Source organism: Lissotriton helveticus, chromosome 5_1, assembly GCF_964261635.1.
Source record: "Lissotriton helveticus chromosome 5_1, aLisHel1.1, whole genome shotgun sequence".
NCBI lineage: Eukaryota > Metazoa > Chordata > Amphibia > Caudata > Salamandridae > Lissotriton > Lissotriton helveticus.
This window is the reverse complement of record NC_136065.1, coordinates 558,892,838-558,917,036: the sequence shown is the minus strand read 5'-3', so window position 1 is coordinate 558,917,036 and position 24,199 is coordinate 558,892,838. Positions and strand designations below refer to the sequence as shown.

The window sequence follows — 24,199 nt, the reverse complement described above, 5'->3', positions numbered from 1 at the left end:
CTGCTGGGCCCACTGCCAGATCTTTTTTCTGTGGGTGCTACATTGCACTGCTGCAGTTGCCTGCACTGAACTGAATTGTGCCTGAGGGAGGCTTGCTCTGCTGCTGAGGCCTATGCTGTATAGAAAAAACATTTTACTTGTATGTCCCACTTACATTATCTGTGGGAACACTGCATCATTAACCCTGCACCTGCAGCAAACAAATGGGGGAGGAGTGCTGTACGGCACATCTTCCTGGGCTAATTTTGCTCCAGGGGACCCCAGAGTGCCCTGGAGCCTACCCAGAACACCCAGTTTGCATCTTGGGAACTGCAGGGGATCCGCAAGGCCCCCGCGGTCTCAGCCAGCTCCCCGCCTCCTGCGAGAGCCAGCACTGCTTTTGCACACAAGGAGCTGTTCGAAATGCAGCTCCCTGTGTGCAAGAGCAATACTTTCATCTCTTTCCCTTCCTGCATGTTTGCAGGCAGGGAAAGTGATAACACCTCCTCTTTCAATGGGAGTGAGCACTTTGACAGCTCCCTCCTGCTGGATCCAGTCAGCTCCCGCCAAGCAAAAGCAAATATCTAAGTCCGGGGGTGGGCACCCCGGGACATATCAGGGACCGGTGTGTATTGGTCCCCAAAACCACATAGGGCCCCAGGAGGGGGGCCATGTGGCCCCATCCATATCTGTGGACGGGCCGGCCCTGGGGAGGTGGTTGTACCCGGAGCCGTATATGGCCAGGGGGGCCATGAGGCCCCCTCCCAGTATTATGTAGGCCCCAGGAAGGTGGTGGTCTGTGGTGCCCATACAGCCCTCCACAAATTGTTCTTCTTGCTCCTTGGAGGTGGTGGTCCCCGGGACTTCTACAAGCCCAGAAGGGGGTTCACATGGCCCCCATACATTATTGTAAACAAAGCTCCCAGGAGGTAGTGATGCCCAAGGCTTATAGAAGCCCAGGAGGGGAGTCTGTGAGGCCCCCATCCACCATTTGAAATAAAGCCTCTGGGAGGTGGTGGTCCCCTGGGCTCAAAGAGCCTAAGGAGGGGCGCCCATGTGCCCAGCTCCTTTTATTTTTTTTTTTAAATAAAATACCCACGGAAACTGCCTCACCTAGGGCCCTATTCAAAACAAGCCAAGCTAGGCATTATTCGTGAAGGCGTCGCAATCACAGATAAACAAATTTGGATTTCCTTTAAATTCTCAACAATTACTGAACGGATTTACATCACATAACTGACAGTGTGATCTGCATAATTAAATCTACCTTTCGGCCAAATTCGGTGTCATTCCGTCCAGCGGTTCGGACTGTCGTCATGTTCAAAACTCCTCGGGGAATTGAAAATGGGTAACACACTAGCGACACCCCCCTCCTCCTTTTTCTCAACCTACACTTGATAGATCACTCCGAAACTTTCAATGCACAACAAGAATCATGGCACACTCTTTGGGGAAGATTCCGCGAAGATTCATCAAACGGTGCCAAAGATATAGGTAAGTCAAAAAAGGTTTTTCCTAAGGAAATATGGTCCTCACTATAACTACCTAGTGCACATATATATAGATATATATATATATATATATATATATATATATATATATATATATATATATATATACACATATATACATACATACATACATACACACATATATATATATATGTATATATATATATACACACATATATACATACATACATACATATATATATATATATATATATATATATATATATATATATATATATATATATTCACTGAAAAAACCATGGGTTATAGACCATATGTAGTTAGGAATTAGCATTTACAAAACCTTATTTTACTCACACAAAACCATTGAAATTCCATATATAGTTAGTTGCACTAACTATATATCGCGCACCCGCAATCCACTGCTGATGATGTCACATATTACATCATTCATGACATGGTCAGTGACATCACTGATGACATCTCAAATGACATCACTGATGACATCACTGATGACATCACTGATGACATCTCAAATGACATCACTGATGACATCACTGATGACATCATCCAGTGACTGTGTGTTTCTGTAAAGTTTAAATATGTTTTACATATTGAAAAATGAGTAGATGTAGAAGTGTCTGGATGAAGGATTTAGTAGGTGCGTGACTGACTGTATGAGTGAGTGATTAAATGTGTCTCACTGAATGCATGGGTTAGTGACTAAACTGTCTTAATTTGTGCATCATTATGTCTGTTGTTCTGTAAACTGCTGCATGTGTTGATCAGTAGCTATATGAGTAACTATATGGGTTATTGATTGATTGTCCAAGTATTTGTATGGGAGACTGAGTGTGTGTGTGGCTGGCTGGGAGATGTGTGACTCTGTGCAGATCAATGTGTTCTTGTATCAATGATTGTATAAGAGAGTAAGTATGTGTTAGTATATGTTTGAAAATGTAAGGTACTCTATGTTTAACTGTATAGATTAGAAAATGGAAGTGTGATTGATTCTTTACAGGACTGACTAGGTGTGTGAGTAACTCCATGGATGAGTGGCAGAGTGTGAGTGTCTGTATAGGTGTATGAGTGCATATGATAGTGTTGTAAAGATGAGTGATTGTATGTATGAATGATTGTATGGGTGAATGAGTGAATGTGTGTGTAGACGTAGGAATCAGTGAGTGCGTATGTAGTAACTAGTATTGGTGTGTCAATGGTTTAAAAAATTATATTCTGTATTTAACACTGGGTGTAACAGAGGTTATATTAAAGTGTGAGGAGATGCATTGTATTGTCACATGAATGATATCATCAGTGATGTGACCATTGATGTCAAATGAGATGTCATCAGTGATGTCATTTGAGATGTCATCAGTGATGTCATCAGTGATGTCATTTGAGATGTTATCAGTGATGTCATTTGAGATGGCATCAGTGATGTCATCAGTGATGTCATTTGAGATGTCATCAGTGATGTCATCAGAGAGAAGAACTTGCCCTCCCCTCTTTGACTGATGGTTCTTGTTGCCTGTCCCTTCTGTTGTCATTTAACGGAACTTTTTGGACTGCTGAAAGGGGTTCTGTTCCGACCGCTGGTTGGTGGAGACATTTTGACTATATTCTGGACCTGAATGGCGTCGGTATAAATGAGACTCGCAACTCCTTGATGTGTACTGGTTGCGCAGCCTTGATATCACGAGATATGTATGCAGTTTTGGAGCACATGGCGGGCGGGGACGGGTACTGATTGAACATTTGCACATCCCTATTGATATTAAGTTCTGATGTATTATTCATTACTGTACTATTGAAAGTTCGAATTAACGTTACTCATGGTACTTGCCCGCAAATGTATATCTACATAATTTCATTGTAACTGGTCCTGTCGTACTTTCATTATAAAACTAACGTCCACCGATTCCGCAACTGTTAGACACCTTAATTCCTGCAACCTAATGGCCTGCCCGTTACGTTTTTCTACAGTGTAAAGGTCCCCTCATCATATACGATTCCAGTTTGCTCCGTGGCCGGCCCACGTGGTTGTAGGCCCGTATTTGTATACTGACATTTTTGCAAAAAAAAAAGTTTTCGAAGGAAGTATGGAATCAGCGTCATAACAATCGTCTAGGTTGGTAGGATTTTAGAATAATGGCTGTTATTCCCAAACAATAGAAGACAGATAATGCAGACCCTTTGCCTGAATTTTGGATTGATTGAAATTTGTATCCGTCACACCTGCCCTTTTTCCAGAATTGTTAGAAAATGGTCGACCGTAGCTTAAGGTATCTGCCGAATGTAAGGTGTGGTATTTTGTCCCATAAAATAAGACTAATTGAGAAACAAATACACGAAGAGGGAACTCGAATTTAGAGACAAACAAAATGAAACATTTTTTGGCATCATATGAAGGGGAGGATATGTTACACAGAAAAATAATGCGAAAGGGATAGCCAAGATCTGTTGTATCACACGTTCCTGCAGCTAGTCTGATACATGGTAAGTAGAAGCTTTTTCGTGTTTGCGCGCGCTGACATCCTCTGAATGCTGTATCCCCCCCCCTTTCTTTTCTCCTCTGTAGGTTACATCGGAGTTCCGACTGAAGAATGGAGTGGACATGGACCGCACCGTGCTCCATGTAGGGAAAGACATAGACAAGCGCTGTGAGATATTGCATAGAGTGCAGACCATCACTGTGAACGTGAAAAATTGTATGGTGTGACTGAGTGTACATGCCCTGATTGTATGGTATGAATGTGTATGTATTCCATATGCCCGGCCGATAAACGTTCTGTTTGCGCAACTGCCGCGTTAGAAAACAACATCGTGACGCGTCGCGTAACCGCGACATATCGCGTTGTCGCGTAATGCGTCATATGACGAGCCGCGTTAGCGCACCCGGAAGTGCTCCGGTGCGCGAGGCGCGAAGCGCAGCTTCCCAGAAGCGATCCGGGGCGCGGCGTGGAGCGCGTAACGTAAGCATAACAGGTCATGTGACTTGTTAATAAAACTTTTCATTGGTTCATTTCACTTTTGGGTTCCTAATGATGTAAGGCTAGGTCATGTGACCTAAAAATAACACTTTTCATTGGTTTAGAACAACTTTTTGTCCCAAATGATGAAAACCCCTCCTTGTTTCCTCACTCTGACTTTCATCTTTGTGAGAGGAAGACCTTTTTTCATCACTTAGCAATGGCAAGTGTTGTAGCTTCAGCTGGTGCATCCCCACCACCACCACCACCTCCTAGGAAGAGAGTACCACCTCCTCAAGTGGTAGTTGAGCAAGAGGTGCCCCCCCCACCTTCTTGTTGCCTGATTCGGCCAGCTCAATCGATCGAGCATGAGACTCTGTTGTGATCTGAAGAACCGCTGCCTGCGGTGCCTCCCAGAACCGCTTGACGGAGGCCCCCGAGGGGCGGTGTGGTGGCGCGGACTGGGAGGGGGCGCTTGGCTCCTGCCCCCTCCCCAAGTCTCGCTCGGCCAGCTGAGTTGCGCCCACTCTTGCGGCCTACGACATGGAGAGGCCGGGGCGTTGACTAGGCGGGGCCTCCGGCCGCAACCACAGCGCCAACGATCGCTGCTGACGGAGGGGAGCCTTGCCGGTGAGAGCCACTGATCTGAAGAACCGCTGCCTGCGGTGCCTCCCTGAACCGCTTGACGGAGGCCCCCGAGGGGCGGTGTGGTGTCGCGGACTGGGAGGGGGCGCTTGGCTCCTGCCCCCTCCCCAAGTCTCGCTCGGCCAGCTGAGTTCCGCCCGCTCTTGTGGCACAGTGCCTCACTCGGCCGGTTGAGTTTCGCCTACTCTTGCGGCTACAGCGTCTCACCCGCCATCCAGCTGAGTTGCGCCCACTCTTGCGGCCTACGACATGGAGAGGCCGGGGCGTTGACTAGGCGGGGCCTCCGGCCGCAACCACAGCGCCAACGATCGCTGCTGACGGAGGGGAGCCTTGCCGGTGAGAGCCACTGATCTGAAGAACCGCTGCCTGCGGTGCCTCCCTGAACCTCTTGACGGAGGCCCCCGAGGGGCGGTGTGGTGGCGCGGACTGGGAGGGGGCGCTTGGCTCCTGCCCCCTCCCCAAGTCTTGTTGCCCTGGTGTGGCCTGAGATCGCCCCCGACATAGGCGGCCGGCTCCCCGGGTCCGGCGGAACTTTTTGCCTTTTGGTGACTCTTCATTCTGGACCTTGTCCCACAATCCGTTTGACCTGAAGACACGTCTTGCGGTGCCCTCGCAATGCGGCCTGGTCCCTGAATGTGTGCAGGGGGACGGTATTGATTGGATCAAGATGGCGGCTTCACACAAAGCTGACTCAAGTGTTGCTGCTGATGCTATGCAGACAAAAACTGGTTTTCAGTTTGTACATTCTTCAGGATTTTTCCATCCAAGGCTGGTTGAGAGTTTGTAGAACGATGGCTTCAGATTTTCAACATACTACTCTTCAACATTCTTCATAAATGTAACAATGTGAGACTCACTAGGAGAACGGCCGTTTATCTTTCCTTTCAAAATGCTGCCAACAATATTTTCTGAATGGAAGACACCATCTTGTAGCATAAAGGGCTGCGTCAAGGGTGGTATTGCCCAGAATGTCTTGTTTTCTAGTGCTCGTAATGACGAAGCCAGAACTGCCGAAAGGGATTCTGGTCCTGCCGCTACTTATTGGAGACATTGAACTATACTCTGGACCTGCCTGGCCTCGACCAAAATGGCGCCAGTATGGGAGCGACTTGCAACTCCTTATGACGTTCTAGTTACTTAGCCTTGACGTTATGGGGGATGTATGCGGTCTTTGTGCACATGGCGGGCGGGGAAGGGTACTGAGTGGGAATACGGACAACCCTATTGATGTCGATTTTTCATTATTGATTATTGTATTAATAAAGCTTCGAAGTAATGTTACCCATGATACTCGCCCATGGTGTGCGTATGGACGATTTTATTGTAACTGATCCTGGTATACTTTCAATTATAAAATCAACCTTCACTGATCCTGCAACCGTTTGTCACGTTTAGTTTTTTCACTTAAATGGCTCGCTTGTTACATACTCCTATACCCCTGGCTTTTGAAAGACACCATCTTCTAGAATAAAGGGCTGCGTCAAGGGTGGTATTGCCCAGAATGTCTTGTTTTCTAGTGCTCGTAATGACGAAGCCAGAACTGCCGAAAGGGATTCTGGTCCTGCTGCTACTTATTGGAGACATTGAACTATACTCTGGACCTGCCTGGCCTCGACCAAAATGGCGCCAGTATGGGAGCGAATTGCAACTCCTTATGACGTTCTAGTTACTTAGCCTTGACGTTATGGGGGATGTATGCGGTCTTTGTGCACATGGCGGGCGGGGAAGGGTACTGACTGGGAATACGGACAACCCTATTGATGTCGATTTTTCATTATTGATTATTGTATTAATAAAGCTTCGAAGTAATGTTACCCATGATACTCGCCCATGGTGTGCGTATGGACGATTTTATTGTAACTGATCCTGTTATACTTTCAATTAAAAAATCAACCTTCACTGATTCTGCAACCGTTTGTCACGTTTAGTTTTTTCAATTAAATGGCTCGCTTGTTACATACTCCTATACCCCTGGCTTTTGAAAGACACCATCTTGTAGAATAAAGGGCTGCGTCAAGGGTGGCATTGCCCAGAATGTCTTGTTTTCTAGTGCTCGTAATGACGAAGCCAGAACTGCCGAAAGGGATTCTGCTCCTGCCGCTACTTATTGGAGACATTGAACTATACTCTGGACCTGCCTGGCCTCGACCAAAATGGTGCCAGTATGGGAGCGACTTGCAACTCCTTATGACGTTCTAGTTACTTAGCCTTGACGTTATGGGGGATGTATGCGGTCTTTGTGCACATGGCGGGCGGGGAAGGGTACTGACTAGGAATACGGACAACCCTATTGATGTCGATTTTTCATTATTGATTATTGTATTAATAAAGCTTCGAAATAATGTTACGCATGATACTCGCCCATGGTGTGCGTATGGACGATTTTATTGTAACTGATCCTGTTATACTTTCAATTATAAAATCTCAATTCAATTAATCTTTATTTCGATCATGAAAGATCATAAAAGATGTACAGATGATTTTCATCATTAAAAACATTATAACAAAATATATTATACATTTTGAGAATTTCCCCCAACTCACGATTACAATCAGATTACTAAAAAATGCATTTTAATTTATGTAAAAAAAGGAGGGAATGTTCATGGGACTTTAGTGTTCCTGATAATTATTGCACGTAAACGCCACATTGCTGTCAGGAATTTTGCCATTGCGAACACCGTTGGTGCCGATAAGTCTGTCTTTAGGACTCTGTAGGCCGGGGCATAAGTACGGAAGCCCAAATTCCTCAAATAAGGGACCAGCCAATATCTCCTAATTTTGCTATAAGCTCTGCAGAACAGGACCACGTGGAGATCACTTTCTAGTTTGTACTTGCATGCTGGACACACCCCAGTGTCCAGGTTGCCATCCCAGGATTTAGTAATGGGCCTCAGGGGGAGAGAGCCATATCTCCATTGCATGAAGATCTTCCGGACAGAGACAGGCGTCATAGCGTCTAATACATGTTCGGGACTATAGAAGTCTTTGGTCTTGATGAATGTGTCCGTTAGGGATCCATCCCGTATAGAATTGATAGATTTCTGGAGCATAGCGGTATAAAACAGGTTTGAGAGTTCCTTTCTGGAAAGCCTTACAACCGCTGCTTCTAGGTTGGACCATAACTCTGGAACTCCGAGAAACATACACATGTCCCTAATGAACTTTATCCACGGGACTTTGGTGGCATAGGTTGATCTCAAGAATTCCTGCAATTCATTTCTATAGTGTACCAGTTCTTGACTACTCCACAAGCGCCTCCAGTAGGTCAAAGGTTTGAGGCCCAGTTCCTCTGTGATTGGTCGTAATGCCAGGTCCATTCTTAGGGGGAGTAAAGGAGTGATCGGGGGAAGTGCAGCCAGTTGTCTTATGAAATTGTTTTCTGCAACCTGTACAGTATGCAATGGAATATGTCCCCATAACTCACCCCCGTAAATAATGCCCCCCCGGGCTTGGGCTTTATAGATATGGATGGCGGGTGCCAATGGACGGAGAGGGGATTTTTGGGCGATTCTTATGATGGCACCTGCCCTCTGGGCTAGTTTTGAGGTTGCTTTTGTTTTATGTGGCAGCCAAGTCAGGTTGTGATTGAGGGTTATGCCGAGATATTCTATTACGTGTACTCTTTCTAGGGTTGTGGATCCTAGACAGGGATTTGGGCAGCTTTTGGGTCTGGGATTGAGGATCATAAATTTGGTCTTAGAGGGGTTTATTTCTAAGCCTCTTGCATTACAAAACCCCAGAAACCCATTCAGAACCCTCTGCAGCCCCATTGGTGTTTTTGACAGCAGCAGGGTGTCATCCGCGAACATGATCGCTGGCACCCTGCTGCTATTCAATTGTGGCGCATCGATGTTAGGGATCCTATTCAAGTGCTCAATCACCCCGTTCACGAATAAGCAAAACAGGGTCGGCGCCAATACGAAGCCCTGTCTTACCCCTCTGCGAACGGGGAATCTGTCTGTCAATCTGCCGCCCTTTCCATATCTCACACGGGCATAATTATTTGTATGCAGCCTGACTAAGACATGGAGAATATCTCCTGGGATAACCAATTCGGACAGCACCGCCCACAATCTGGCCCTTGGAACCAAATCAAAGGCGGCGCGGAGATCCACAAAGAGCGCATACAATGTACCACCTTCTGAAAGCACCGTCTTCCAATATATAATATTCAGTCTTAGTATTTGGTCGACTGTTGAGACTCCTTTTCTAAAACCCACCTTCACTGATCCTGCAACCGTTTGTCACGTTAAGTTTTTTCAATTAAATGGCTCGCTTGTTACATACTCCTATACCCCTGGCTTTTGACCCTTTCCTACGCGCGGTCTGTACTACCGCCCTCGGGCGATCTATGTAATGAACAGACTACCATTGCCGAAACACAAGGGAATGCATCTCAGAGAGATAAGTCAAGTACGTGGTAGATAAAAACATTTTCGTGTTTATGCACGCTGATGTGCTTTGAACGCTGCCCCCCCCCCTCATCATTTAGATTACCACCGCCCATTGCACAAAAGCGTACCGGGCGCTCCCCACGCAAAAAAAAGTTGGGTTTTTTTTATTTTATTTTTTTTGCCCCGCGGGGCCCTTTTAAAGCCTCCACATCAAACCTAGGGGGTCAGGGAGATCTACTATGCCCCCTTATGGTCATTTCCCCCTTTGTTTTGGCCTCCTCTTGTCTATCGATCCTACCGAGAGACAAGATGGCGGCCGCTCCGGACTGTTTAGAATGTTGACAGACACCGGAGAGCCAATCAGCTTCGCTTCGCGAAGTTCCGTTACGCGTCAAGTACGCGAACCGGAGCGCTACCCGGAGCGCTGTTACAGATATATATTTTTTTTAACGTTAATTTATCAAAATCCACTGGAGCACATATATTGAGACCTAGCAAAGGCACATCGGGCTACCAGTCCCTACAATTTTGCCTAGTTTCGTGCAAATCCATTCAGCCGTTCGAGCTAAAAAGTGAGGCCAACCGCCCTATGGAAATTAACATGGGAAAAACGCGTTTTGGGACCCCCCTTTTTTCTCGGCCCCCCCTTGACGAAACCCCCCCAAATTGTCAGGGGCTGCTCAGAAACAAAATGTTCCATTTTCCTGAAATTTTCAGCCAATTCCGTCCACAAACGCCAAAGTTATTAGACATAGAGTTTTCCAAAATCCCATAGAGAAAAAATCCTAACTATATATACCTACTGGCGACCGCCAGTAGGTAATATATATATATATATACATACACACTGTTGTCTTTAATAGCTGATAGAATGGTTAAATTTAAAAAAAACTAGTCTCCTTTTAGAAAGTTCATTAAAAATGCAGGATGACACAGAGGGGTTCCAGGTCATATGTCAAACGTTTTGCACAGATTGGGGGTTTGCAGACTGAGCCCTTCCTATCAATAGATGACAATAACCTCGGAACAGATGGACAAGATTAACTGTGGTTATTTCTTTCTTCTACCTGATACCTTTTCGGACATGCCCTATGGATCACCTAATGTCAATGTTATATATATATATATATATTTTTTTTTATTTTGTCTTTTATAGAGCGCAAACTTGACCCATTAGGGTATCAGAGCACTTTACAGAGTCATAGAGTTGTACAAAAAACATGAAATAATAAGAGTATACCATCAATAGGGATGGTGCGGGGTGCCAGGTACATAAGGGATGGAGGGATAACATATACAGTTTACATTACAGTTACTCAAGACAAGGTCCCAGGTTACATAGTGGGGTTTGCAGTTCATCAGAGGGAGGCAAAAGCCGTGAGTTGATCAGGGTCTCTGTGGCGGTTGAAGGTCAAGTTTAAGCAAGGAATTTACCCATAAGGAAAGATTTGGCCACCTTTTTGAAGAGTGCAAGAGAGGGGATTCTTCTGATGGCGGCTGGGAGAGAGTTACATATTCTTGGTGCGACCCCAGCGAAAGTCCGATTATAAGTTTTAATCTTGAAATATCTTGAATAACGCTTTATATTGTGTTTCAACTGAAATACATAGAAGTTATACTTGCATACATTTTCTTTCCTTCATTTATGTTCCTTGTTCTGGTATTAAGTAACATAGGATGCTATACTATCTGTATGGACTGAGCCCTCTTTACATATTGAATAACGCAATGTGCAAAAAAAACTATAAATAAAGTTTTGAATAAAAGACATAGTGAAAGGAACTCAGACAAGACGAAGCTTAAGCAATGATGATTCAACAGATGAAGTTAAAGTTCTTCATGCAGGCAAAATTCATATTCTGTCTCATACAACTACAGTGCAGGCCTGTTTGAAGGAAATCCAGGCTATAGGAAACCTATCAGCAGGAGATGCACCATAAAATGATTTACTAAAAGTCAGAAATGGAAAGATAGGCCTATAATGATGATGATTATAGTTTCGCTACAGAAGCTGAATTCATTGTGGCACGAAGTAGGGGGGGTCTGTAAAATTCTCTGAGGTGCCATGTCATCACTACAGAAATGTGCAGAGGATGGTTGGGAGTCAAGACTGGAAAGGCTCCACAGCTTTGAGAGGAGAAAGTGGTGTAGGGACGAAAGCAGAGAAAGGTGAACAGAGTTAAGAGTGGGTTTCAAAAGTTAGTGAAGAAGTATAGGTTCTGTAGACAGCTTTCGAGGGACCTGAATGCATGGTCAGGGAGGAAAATTAGGTTTATTCTAAATTAATTGTTCTGATTAAGACAAGGCTGAAATTGTTATCATCGAGGAGAGCACTTCACCATGGGACCCCACTTGGTGGCGAACAGTGCTAGGACTGACACCCACCCCCTACACCCATGCCAAGAACCTCAGAATTGTCATAGATAGCAAACTCGACATGACCGCCCAAGTCAACACAGTCAGTGACTCATGCTTCCAGATTTAAGATTTTCAAATGGCTCCTAATCGGCACCCGAACATTCATCATGCACAGCCTTGTCACAAGCAAGCTGGACTATGGGAGCACTCTCCTGGATCAACAAAATACTCACACATCAAGCTGCAGATCATTCAGAACTCTGCAGCCAGAATCACTCTCAACCTCCAACACCACACAACACCTGAAGGAGCTCCACTGACTCGCCACACACAAACGACTACAATTTACACTCCTCACCCACACTTTCAAGGCACTACATAACACTGGCCCAGCATACCTCAACAATCACACCTGCTTTCACAGACCTTCAATGCACCTCTGCTTGTCTGGACTTCAACTTTCACACATCCCACGCATACGGAAACCAAATCCGGTGGTCAAGTCTTCTCCTGCATAGCCACTAGATATAAAAGCTTCCACATCACTTCTTGAATTCCACAAGAAGCTGAAGCCTTGCTTTTTGAGTAGTCCCACTAGGCCCGAGGTTTAGCTAGACTCACACATGCTCAGCTCCGGGATACCATCATAACATAAGAATAATTGCTTTGAATGCCTTTTGCTTTAACAATACTCACAAGAAAGTTACCCTTTTGTTGTCATTTATGGATTGAAGCCCTCCATTCTTTTTTTACAGGGTACACGCTTTCTGGGGAAGAAATGTCTGAGATAGCCAATTGGTCATTTGCTGCAAACTTTTATTTCTTTCTTCAGAATAAGACGCACATGGTGTGGTTGCTATCTTGTTCTCTAATTACTTTTAGGATCAGATTAAAATGTAGTAATTTGTTATTTCTCATCTCATACTGTGTCATGGAAAATGTCCCAAATTAACATATACACTTAGAACAAAGGATAACTCAGGAACATGTAAACTTTAGAAGCATCAGCAGGAGTGGCCTGTGCAGTTAAGAGCGGTGGGGCCGGGTTGGGGGGGGGGGTTCCGAAAGATGGCAACGAGGGAACATTCATTATTTATTTAATTTGTCTGCGTCGTCTATCGAATCCCCCCCACCGTCTCATTACCTGTACGGGCCACTCCTGAGCATCACAGATGAAACCTAAGACCATATCAAGAAGATCTAAGTGTATTGTGCAAGGAACCTAAAGCTTCAGTAAAGAGCAATATCTGTTGAAACATTTTCATCTTAGCCAGTGTGACGGCATTGGTAACTTCATCTTTTGGACCTCCAAGGCTTGCTTTTTATAGAAAGGTTAAAGAAAGATGTTCCAGCAACCTCTGCAGTTTCATTACAGTCACAGGAGTCAACATATTTCAATTCTTTCTCTAGGTGTAGCCAATACCACAGACTCCTTCCGTTTAAAGTTTAAAAGGATATCCCCGTCTACATATAATGTTCAGCCAGACTGTATTCTCTTTCCATCTTATGTCTGAAGCATTGTGCAGATGTGGTTTCGAAGTATCCTCAACGGAGTTCATTGAAAAATAATATTTGTTTCTTGCCTGGGATATTTTTATGCACTAAGTCATCTTACCATGGAAAATTATCTCCAACCTGGTTCCCTCTTGTCATTGCTTATGGAGTACATCCAAAGATATATCTACAGCTCTCTGGTGGGTATTTCAACCAGAATATATATTATTCTGCTGTGAGCATATTTTCATGCTTATCAGTTGCTAGCTTGCATGCTAAAATGCTCCTCCGTATCCTAGAATTTATTCCATATTCTAAAACTTTCATTGGATCGATTGTTGATGTTTGATGATGTTAACAGCTACTAATAGTCCGTGTTAGGATTGGTTTTATCTGTCCATTCTGGGAGTAACATCCTTATATGTGCCATTGTCAATGGTGTGTGATCATCTTTTTCATTCACTTGCAATAATTTAGGGGCCTCGGACCGAGATGTATTAAAAAAATGCCTGAGATCTTTGATTGTGGTAAGTCCCTAGTGCTGGTGTTTGGTCGCTAGAGTGCTGCAGTTAGTGCACTGATAGACAGATAAAGGTTAAGAAACCTCAAAGGGCATTTGAAACCAAAAGACCAGCTAAGACCAGTGATATTCAATCACAGGTCATGTGGGCTGTCATTTATTAACTGCTCCTCACATGGCTTAAAGAAATATTAAGCGGAACTAAACTAAACAAGTGTTAAAGAAGAGGGATTAACAGAGGAAGTGATTCAGGACAGCATTACACTTTGGTGAAACAAGAGTTACTAGATGAAAAATGATCTGCCAAGCTTTGATCTATGCTCTATTTTTATTTATTTATTTATAAAGTTTTATATAGCACGAACATGATCCCGAAGAATATCAGAGCGCTTTACAATTTAAGGTCGAGGAAGGTAAAAGTTGCGGCACCATCTAACTCATTTTCTCAGATATAGGATTATTAATAGCATGTCCACAGATTCAGTGATGCCCTGTATCGTGAAGGTCCAGCAGAGATCAAATTTGCCCCACTGTAATCAGAGTACAGTTGTCAGGCAACTTCTTGAGAGCAAGGCATCGCAGTGCAGGAACTCAGGAATGTCTCTTTTATGGAAATTCTCTAGGCATACAGCTGCCAGGCTCAAGACCACTGCTTAAAACAATGTAAGTGGCGGAGACCCACTGCAAGCCGCCAGGGTCTCCACCCGCTGGAGGAGCCAAATCACAGTCACCTTCTGCAGAGGGCTCCAAATGACTCCTGCAAGACATACACACATTCCTGACAAAGGCATGCAATAAGTGGGGAATCTACAGTTTCACCATTGGTGACCACGGTACACGGTGGCATCAGTTAGCGTTCTCCTGCCACAAAGGAATCACTGGTCTCGAAACTTACAAATCTCTAAGGAAATTAGGCTTTCAGAGTAGAACAGGATGAGTCATTCACCAGGGGGTGGTGGGATCCGAGAGGCAATAGCCAAAATGAACCTCCAGAATATGCACGCCTTCAGAGACCCGTCTGTACTTTCTTTTCTGGAGTGCAATGCATAACAGACTTGCCAACACTGTAAGGGTGCTGGTGATAAAGTTTACTCTTTGGAAAGATTACCATTATTTAGTCCCGCCAAGCTGTAAAAGTGGCAACGTTCGCCTTTTACAGGATAAGGATGCATCGGTTTACCAGAGGTGACAAAAGAAGCTGGTACCAGATATCTTGAATTACCACGCCCCCAGGTAAGAGCAACCATAACTGTTCTAATTTTGTTTACTTTCTCGACACTGCACTTCCCCTCTTCCTGCAATACTGGTTAAAAGTGTGAACTTATGTCTGTAAAAGAGAGAAACTGATGTTATAACAACATACTTCCACAAATGTAGTTGCTGACGGAAAGTAAAATAAGTTCCTGACCTGAATAATGTTTTTGTCTGTTGGATGAGCGTCATTAATACTGTTTTCTCAAAATATGCCCATAGTTTACCTGCACCTTAAGCCTCCAGGCGCATCGTTTGATGCCTCAGTCAGCACTGTCACCTCTTTAAACACGAAAACAGCTCCCCCTCCCCCCAAATCACACATCTGGCCTCATTTGGACTGCAATTGTAGGGTACTTTGGGGGGAAATGCAGAATGTAGGTATATACATGTTTTTGCCCTATGGCCATTTTTTCATATTTATGGTAATACCCTGGTACGTGTGATAACAGAGAACACGAATGTGCGGCAAATGCTTTTCTGCATTTTCCAATAGTGACGATCCACATGGACGCCCAAGTCCTGTGATTTAACATGTTGCATGTGACGTGAATGACAAATGCGCCAACTGAGAAGGAAGTGATACTCTATGTGCAGTTAGAGAAGATAATTAGAAATAATGAAAAGAAATCGTATGAAGTGTGATGAGGATCCGATACGGTGGAAGACTGGTGTTCAATGCCTTTACCATGAAATGGGAGCTCAGAACAAAGATACAAGGAGCCTTAGGCACACTTACATTAGTGCGCCGTTAACCATATTCACCCAATAGGTGAGCCCTGTAGAAGGGTGAGCTGGAGATGGTGTTTGACCCCAGTCGACAGTAGTGTCCATGTTAAAAAAGAGAGTATTATTTATAAATATAAATTACTATCATGGAGTACCATGTTCAATCAATGTATAATAATGTAAAGTGTGTTGGGCTTTTTGCCAATAGTAAAGCTAGAGAGCATATATTGACAAATTAATTCAAGCATGTTAGTATTGTGTCATATTCATTCTCCGTTCATAGTGGTCATGGGGTATCAGGTGAATTAAGCAATACCCTTCTTCAGTCATTCTTACTGGCTGTAAGATCATATAAACATAAGAACATCTCTGCGTTTGTATACCTTAGGACGGCATATATAGCTTGCTCGATTTTTAGAAAGGGGTCATCCTTCTTTTCCTACAAGACACACATAAAAGTGAACATAAGATATCAGAGTCAAGAATTTTACTGAGAGAGCCTAATGTACCAGCATTTGAGTTCCGAGAAGCAAATGGGCAAGAGCTATTTAAGGAGATAGGCAGAGTGAACCATCAGGTCACATATTCCAGGTGAGATGAGGCTATGACCTCGCTATTTACTGTAGGAGCCAACAACCACAGAGGTCAACAAGCTGAATGTACAGAGATACAAGATAACCAAGCATTGCCCCTCAAAATTAAGCAAAAACGGAGTGTTGTCATTTCTAATGCTTCCGCTGCTGTTCCTCGTACTCACCTTTTGTGTTTTTCTGCATATTCAGGGGTAAGAGTGATGTACTGGGCACCCAGGTCTGCTGTACATCTGGGATTGTGAGGGCTTCTGCTGGTAGACATTCTTCCTCCTAAAATAAAACCCCAGAGATTTCTTATTCATGCATCTGCAACGTGAACGGCATTCGTATAAATGAAGCATTGGTCCATACCAAACCGCAAAATACTTGTAAACTGGCTCACCCATTTTGTAATGTTGCACCTCGATTTCTACAAGACGAGTTAAATCTGCTTCTCCAAGACTACTCTGCCAACATTTGAGAGGTACAACACACAGTTACATAACCCCCCTTACTAAATACTTGTCAAACACACGGTGACCAAAAAGAGGTAGCATTTCCACGTGTCAGAATATCTGATTAGCAAACAAATTTACATCACAAGAAGATCATTGTGCGGACAACACCACAAAAAAATCACATGAAACGGATCTAGATCAGAGGGAATGATCACGCGGCTTCTGACCCACAGTACACCACTTAATATGAATGACATGCCACAAGTGAGCGAAATTTAATTTCTTTGGCCAACCTTGATCTTCCTAAAACTGGGCCAGTTGGTAACTCCAGCAACAACTGCAAAGCTGTCTTTGCATTCTTAAAATGTCGAGGAAAAAACATAATTTTTAACGGGTTTGTTTCAAAAACGAAAATATTTTTCCACCTCCCTTTTTCAAACGCAACTAATAGGAAAACTTTCAGAAGTACAAAATAAACCCTAATGGTTTTATTGCATAAAACAAAACTGCTTTAAATAAGAGACAGTCTTTTCAGCTGAAAGGAATTGACACATCACATGTTCACAAAATAATGTTATCTGATCTAATCGCAGGCCTACAGAAGGTGGATAAAAATATGCAGGAATTTGCTGCAAAAAGGGTAGATCGTAGTAATTTATAAACAAGCATTTGCAATGCAATCGGTCTCGCATTTGTAAAAGTTAGAGCTCTTGGCGTTGAATATGAGAATGCTTTTTACTTTAGTTCTTTTGTTTGCAGTGGACTGATCCTATTTGCATAGCACTATTGCCATTTAAGTTCGTGATGCTGGAGAACCAGTAAACGGGAAATAGGTATGAGGGAGGGGAGACAAGAGTAACATGCTGCCTGAAAAAAAAAGAACATAATCCTGGAAAAAGCAAACACTCATAAGGAATGTAAGATTAAGTAAATCATGTGAAATGTAAGCAGAACAACATGGTTACCTTAACACTTTTACACTTATTACCAGAAATTAATGAGTGTTTCTGCCTGAAAAGTTAAGGACATGACTTTGGGGCCTGGAAGGGAGCAGTGTCAATGTCCTTTACTTATATCCTTACAAAACATAAGAAGTATGATTTAAAAAGACCACAGCCCTGAACACACAGCGACGGTACACATTTTATAAACTAATATAAGGAAAACAGGTGGTAAGGATCAAATTCAACGTTTTCCACTCTACGCATCAACTAGGTATTGTTACACCGCCGGGAATGGTGCACTCTAGAAAACGAAAGTAGCGTTTCACTGGTAAAATGTCAAGTGGTGCTAATGTGTGTGGGTGTGAAAAACCCAATCTGGTCATTTTATGACCACTCTGTCTTGTTTTATTTTTCATATTTTTGACCTTTTTTTCATCTCTCCGTCCCGAGGCTGCACGTTGGAATAGAAAAAGGTCAGAAAAAGATGACATTTGCAGCAAAAGTGTAGTCGCGGTTTTCAGCAAGTGAGGAGGAGTGAGACAGAGACAGAAAGAGAGGGAATAAGAGAACAGGAGGAAACATGGCACAGATCGCAAATTTAATACAGCTCATTACCGTGTTCACTAGTACATATTTATTAACCTTGGAAGGAGGAAAGACTGGTTAAACAAGGATTGAAACTTGTGACATGGAGGTCTCTCTGTGGTCCCAGTTTTCGTGTTTGACAACGCTGTATGCACTCACAAACTAGCTAAAATGTCTGTATTGGCCTCTATAAAGATATCTGGGCACATGCACTGATTTACATACCTGTATTTTCATGGCTGGGTGCACCATCCCTTCCTATAAGTTGGAACTGAGTAATTTGGGGATGTCGCCCTTCTGCCACCATTAGTTTTACAGATTCTAACAGGGGCCTGTGCCAAACGACTTCTTGGATGCACTTCATAGAGGGAACTTTACCCGTACTTTGTCAACAAACCCAGCCCTAGACTTGTAATTAATGTTTTCAAGCTGCACATGAAGCACTTTTTGCAATAACAGGCTTGGCTTACCTTCCAGTTGCATCTGGTTTTCCTGTGGGTTCCGTTTGAACCTCGTAAAACGTGTCGTGACCCGACAATGGGGCACTAGGACCCACAGGGCCAAGTGACTTGGGGAGCCGGACACCGGACACCACATCCGGTCAAGGGGGCGGAGGGCAGAAAGCCAGGGACGAGGAACGAGTATGGATATGTGGTTGTAGGGCTGCAAGAAGATACAATAAAAGCGCCTGTGCACCATACCTGATTAGCGTGTCTTTCCTTGGGGGGACTTCAGTGGATATTACAAAACGGTCCGCCGGTGTTCCACCCACTTAACAAGTGCTGCAACAAGGGACACGGACATGGGGCACACGTTGATTTTTTTCCCCAGATGATGGTATTTTCAAGACTTACCAATTGTGTGTGTGCTCACAAGCAAGGGGCATGTAAGGGACTGAGCAGGTGGTTGTGGTGGTGGGTGCACGGCGGACCGGAAAAGCAGGCACGGAGGACGTATATAGTGGGCTATGCCGGTATTTTATTTCACAGTACAAGGCAAAGAGTACAGGAGGGGAAGCGGTGAGGGGTCCAAGGGTCTTCGGGACTCTTCTCCAATGAGGGGGTCCAAGGGTCTTCCGGCCTCTTCTCCAATGAGGGGATCCGGTTGGTCGTCTGATCGGCTCCGGTGTTGGGGATGTACCTCGGAGGACAATAAGAGACAATATGGGACCGTTAGTCTGGTAGGACCTCAGTGAGTTTCCTTTCACCAACACCAGGGGTGTGAGGACGGAAAGAAGGGTCCGTGAGGTAGGTCTGGGTCGGGAGGAGGAACGGGGGACGGGGATACAGAAAAGCGTGTGTTGGAGGAAGTGAAGGGGGGGGGTTTCCACACGGTGCGAGTGCTTTACAGAGAATGTACAGTGCCAGGTGGAGCTAAATCTAAGTGCTTTGTGACTATGAGTGCCTAAACGGAGAGAGGGGTGATTATCTACAATATATATACAGCGAGCACCTAGCGTGCTCTCAGGGCGGTTACCAGTACTCACCCGGTCCGCCGCAACTCTCCCTTGGAGTCGCGGCCGCTCTTCAGCCACCTCCTCAAGGACTCCACCAATCTTCGGACCACACGTCTTCTCCTCCTCTCTCCTCGTCTCCGTCTTCACCTCCGGTCTGAGCGTCCTGCCACGATTCTCCGACGGCGTTCTGGGCTTCCCGTCTCTTTTTAACTGGTTCTGTCGCTGCCTCCGAGGCGGGACTTCCGGGGTCAGTAGGTTCTGTTTCCGGTCGGTGGTTTCCACTGGTTGGCTCCTGTGGCTCCTGTAACACAGAGAGGGGCGGATGACTCCTCAACATGGCGGCTTTTCCGAAACGGGTTGCGGATGCGGGGTTTGCAGACCCGTCGGATAGTGGTGAGTATCGGGGACATGGTAATCCGGGCGGGGAAGAGAGCGGGGCCCCTTCACATCCCCTTCCCCTAGCTGTCTTTCTTGTACGGGTTGGTGAGGAGGGGTACCGGGAGAGGAAATCGGCGTTGCCTTGTTCTGTTCCCTTCCGGTGTTGGGTTCTGAAATGATAAGGTTGGAGGGACAGGAACCACCGGAGGACTCGGTCATTATGTCCTTTGTTCCTGGCCATCCACTCCAAAGGAGCATGGTCTGTGTAGATAGTGAACTCTCGGCCCTCCAGGTAATAGCGGAGGCTTTCGATGGCCCATTTGATCGCGAGGGCCTCTTTTTCCACGACTGCATAGTTCCTTTCTCTGGGGAATAACTTCCTGCTGAGATATAGGATAGGCCTTTCGTATCCTTGTGTGTCTTTCTGGGATAGGACAGCCCCCAATCCCTGGTCGGAGGCGTCTGTTTGTAGAACAAAAGGTAGAGCATAGTCAGGGCTTACCAGTACCGGGCTGGAGGTCAAGGCGTTTTTTAGATCGGAAAATGCTTGCCATAAGATGGGGGTGGGATTTTTCAGCACAGCTTCGGTGTGGGTAGATTTCTTTAGGAGGTCCATAAGGGGGGCTGCTCTCTGGGAAAAGTTGGGTACGAACCTCCGATAATACCCCAGGAGTCCCAGGAAGGCTCGTAGGTCTTTCTTTGTTTGTGGGAAGGGAAGGGATTGTATGGCTTCAGTTTTGCTTTTCTGGGGTCGTATCAGTCCTTCACCTAAGAGGTAACCCAAATACTGGACCGTTTGTGCAGCGAGGGTGGTCTTAGCGGGGTTGATGGAAAACCCAAAGGAGCCTAGGGAAGCAACAACCCTGGTTAGATGGGTAAGATGTTGCGACCAGTTATCGCTGTATATAATGATGTCATCTAAATAGGCTCCCGCATACAGAGAGTGGGGACTTAAGACATGGTTCATGGCTCGCTGGAAGGTGGCAGGGGCCCCATGAAGGCCAAAAGGCATAACCGTGAATTGGAACAAGCCCTCTGGGGTGGAGAAGGCGGTTTTCTTTTTATCTTGTTCTCTGAGGGGTATCTGCCAATACCCCTTACAGAGGTCCAGGGTGGAAATGTACTTGGCTCTACCAATCCTTTCGACCATTTCGTCCACCCGGGGTAGGGGATACGTGTCAAAAGAGGACACTTTGTTGACCTCCCGGAAGTCGATGCAAAACCGTACAGACCCGTCAGGTTTTGGTACAAGGACAATGGGGGAATTCCAGTCACTAACCGAGGGTTCTATGATTCCCATCTTTTGCATGTCCTTCACCTCTCTGCTTATAATGGCTCTCCGAGCTTCAGGTACTCTGTACGGTCGCATTCTGACTACTTTCCCGGGTTCTGTGTTTATGGTATGTTCGGTGATCGTGGTTCGTCCTGGAGACGAAGAGAAGACCCCTTTTACGGGTAACAATGCTTCTCTGATTTCCCGTTTTTGTGGGGCGGACAACTCGGGATCCAGGCAGGGATCAAAGGGGAAGGAAAAGGGCAACATAGCGCCTGACAAAACAGGTCGGGGTCCCTCCCATTTTTTTAAGAGGTTGATATGGTATATCTGGCTGGACCCCCGAGCGGGATCCAGTTCGACCTCATAAGTAACCGGGGTGACCTGTCGCGTGACGGAAAAAGGACCTTGCCATTGTCCCAAGAGCTTGTGGTCTGACGAGGGCATCATCAGGAGGACTAGGTCTCCCACAGCGAAGACCCGGTTTTTAGTGCCCTTGTCGTACTGAGTCTTTTGGGCATCTTGGGCCCTGTCTAGGTTTTGTCGGACTATGTCCCGTATTTCGGCCAGATGAGACTTTAAGTTCTCTATGTACTCCGGCAAGGGACGGGTCCGTTCGGGTTCGGCCTCCCAGGCCTCCTGGGCCATATCCAGCAATGTGCGAGGGGGCCGACCATACAACAATTCATATGGGGAATAGCCAGTACTGCTTTGCGTTTTACAACGAATGGCAAAAAGTGCCAGAGGCAACATATCCTCCCAGCGTTTGGCCTCCAAACCTATCAATTTCTTCAGAGTTTGTTTCAGCGTGGCGTTGTAACGCTCAACAAGACCATCCGTCTGCGGATGGTACGCTGAGGTCCTGATCTGTTTTATTCCTAGTTGGGAACATACTTGCTTTAGGAGGGCTGAAACAAAAGGCGTGCCCTGATCGGTCAGGATTTCCCTGGGAAACCCAACTCGGGAAAACACCGAAATGAGTGCTTTAGCGATGGTTTGAGCTGTGGGTTGGCGTAAGGGAATGGCTTCGGGGAAACGGGTGGCATAATCTACTATGACTAGGGCATAGCGACACCCGCTCCGTGAGGGTAGGAGGGGTCCTATAATGTCCATCCCTATTCTGCTAAATGGGATATCGATCAGGGGAAGAGGTCTCAGTGGTACCCTAGGGGGCCGATAACGGCTGTTTCTTTGGCAGACCGCACACTCCCTGCAATAGGTTTTTACGCGCTGGTGTACCCCTGGCCAGTAGAACTTGTCTAGGACTGCCTGACTGGTCTTCTCGTCCCCGAAATGACCCCCTAACAGGTGGCTGTGGGCCAGGAAGAGAACCTTCTCTTGGAATGGGCCGGGAATCAACAACTGTGCTTTCTGGTGTGCACCCCCCTTGCGATACAACAGGCCGTTTTTCTTGAAAAAGTAGGGACCTACTTGTAAGGGGTCCTCGTTGTCTAGGGCCCTTCCCCAGGCTTCTTGTAACAGTGGATCCTCTTGTTGGGCTGCCCTGAACTCCCTGTCGGTCTCCCATGGGTGGTCCTCGATGACCGTGGGATAGGCATATGTATGGTGTTTCTTCTCCTGTCTCCTCTGATTTTTGGACTTGTGCGGTTTCGGGGTGGCGGTCTGTGAGGACAAGTCCTGGGAATAGGGGGCCTCTCTCCACCATTGGGCAAGGGAGTCGGTAGTGTCCTGTAGCAGCAGGGGAAGACCTGAGTAGTCGCTTCCCAGGATGGCTTGTTCGGGTAGCTTTGGTACAAGACCGACCGTTAGTGCGGTACCAGGGTCACCGGGGTGTTGTACCCGCACCTGGGTTGTGGGGTAACTTTTGGTGTCCCCGTGGACGCACTGTATGGCTACCATTCCTGTAGGGGTTCCCACCGGGAGGGTTGCATCCTGAGGACGGAGAACGCTTTGGCGGCAGCCTGTATCGGCTAGGGCAAGGACTCTTTGACCTTCGATAGACACCGGGCAGTGAAATGGAGGTGGGGTAGCCCCCGGGGTGTGGCAGACATAGTTCCGTACAATGCCGATCTCCATCGGCTCCTCCTTCTGAGGGCACACCCGAGCTATGTGTCCAAAGCCACCGCAATTATAACACTGAGGCCCAGGATTAGGAGGACGATACATGACCGGAGGGGCCATGAGAGGAAGAGGTTCGGGTCTCCTTGGTGGTGGTGGTGGACGGGAAGACCGAGGGGTCGGTCCATAGTGTGGTTTATGGGTGGGTTCTTCTCTGGAGCGTTGCAGTTCCTGAGCCCGACTATATGCACAGGCCACTTCCACTGCCGTGTCCAGAGTGAGGTGGGAGTGTTGTCGTACCCATCTCTGTGTGGCCGGGTGCAAGGAATTTAGGAATTGTTCGAGATAGACCTTGCCCATGATATGTTCCTTTGTGGATGCTTCAGGTTTGAGCCACCTGTTGGCAAGGTCTTTGATCCGGAAAGAGAGGGCCCGGGGATTCTCTTGGGGCCCTTCCTTGGCCTGTCTCAATTTGACTCTATACGTGTCGTCATCCACTCCGAGGCGTTCCAGTATGCACTTCTTTATATCCGGGTATAGGTTGTTTCCCTGGATGTTCGCCTGTTGGTAGGCGGCTTGCAAGTCGCCTGTCAAAAGAGGACCCAGGTATTGACCCCAGCGCTCTACGGGCCAATTGGCGGCCTGTGCCAACCGTTCAAAATTGGTGGAGAAGTAGTCCGGGTCCTCCCCCGGGACA

At 46.0% G+C, this 24,199-nt stretch overlaps 1 protein-coding gene across 2 annotated transcripts in view; it reads right to left on the bottom strand.

The window, feature by feature from the left end:
* Nucleotides 1–24,199, bottom strand: part of RNLS (renalase, FAD dependent amine oxidase) — a 553,624-nt gene that overhangs the window by 477,883 nt on the left and 51,542 nt on the right. For both annotated transcript variants that reach the window (XM_078642883.1, XM_078642884.1), the window contains exon 2: nucleotides 16,575–16,680. In XM_078642883.1, coding sequence (XP_078499009.1) covers nucleotides 16,575–16,680 — 106 coding nt within the window. The remainder of the gene's footprint in view (nucleotides 1–16,574; nucleotides 16,681–24,199) is intronic.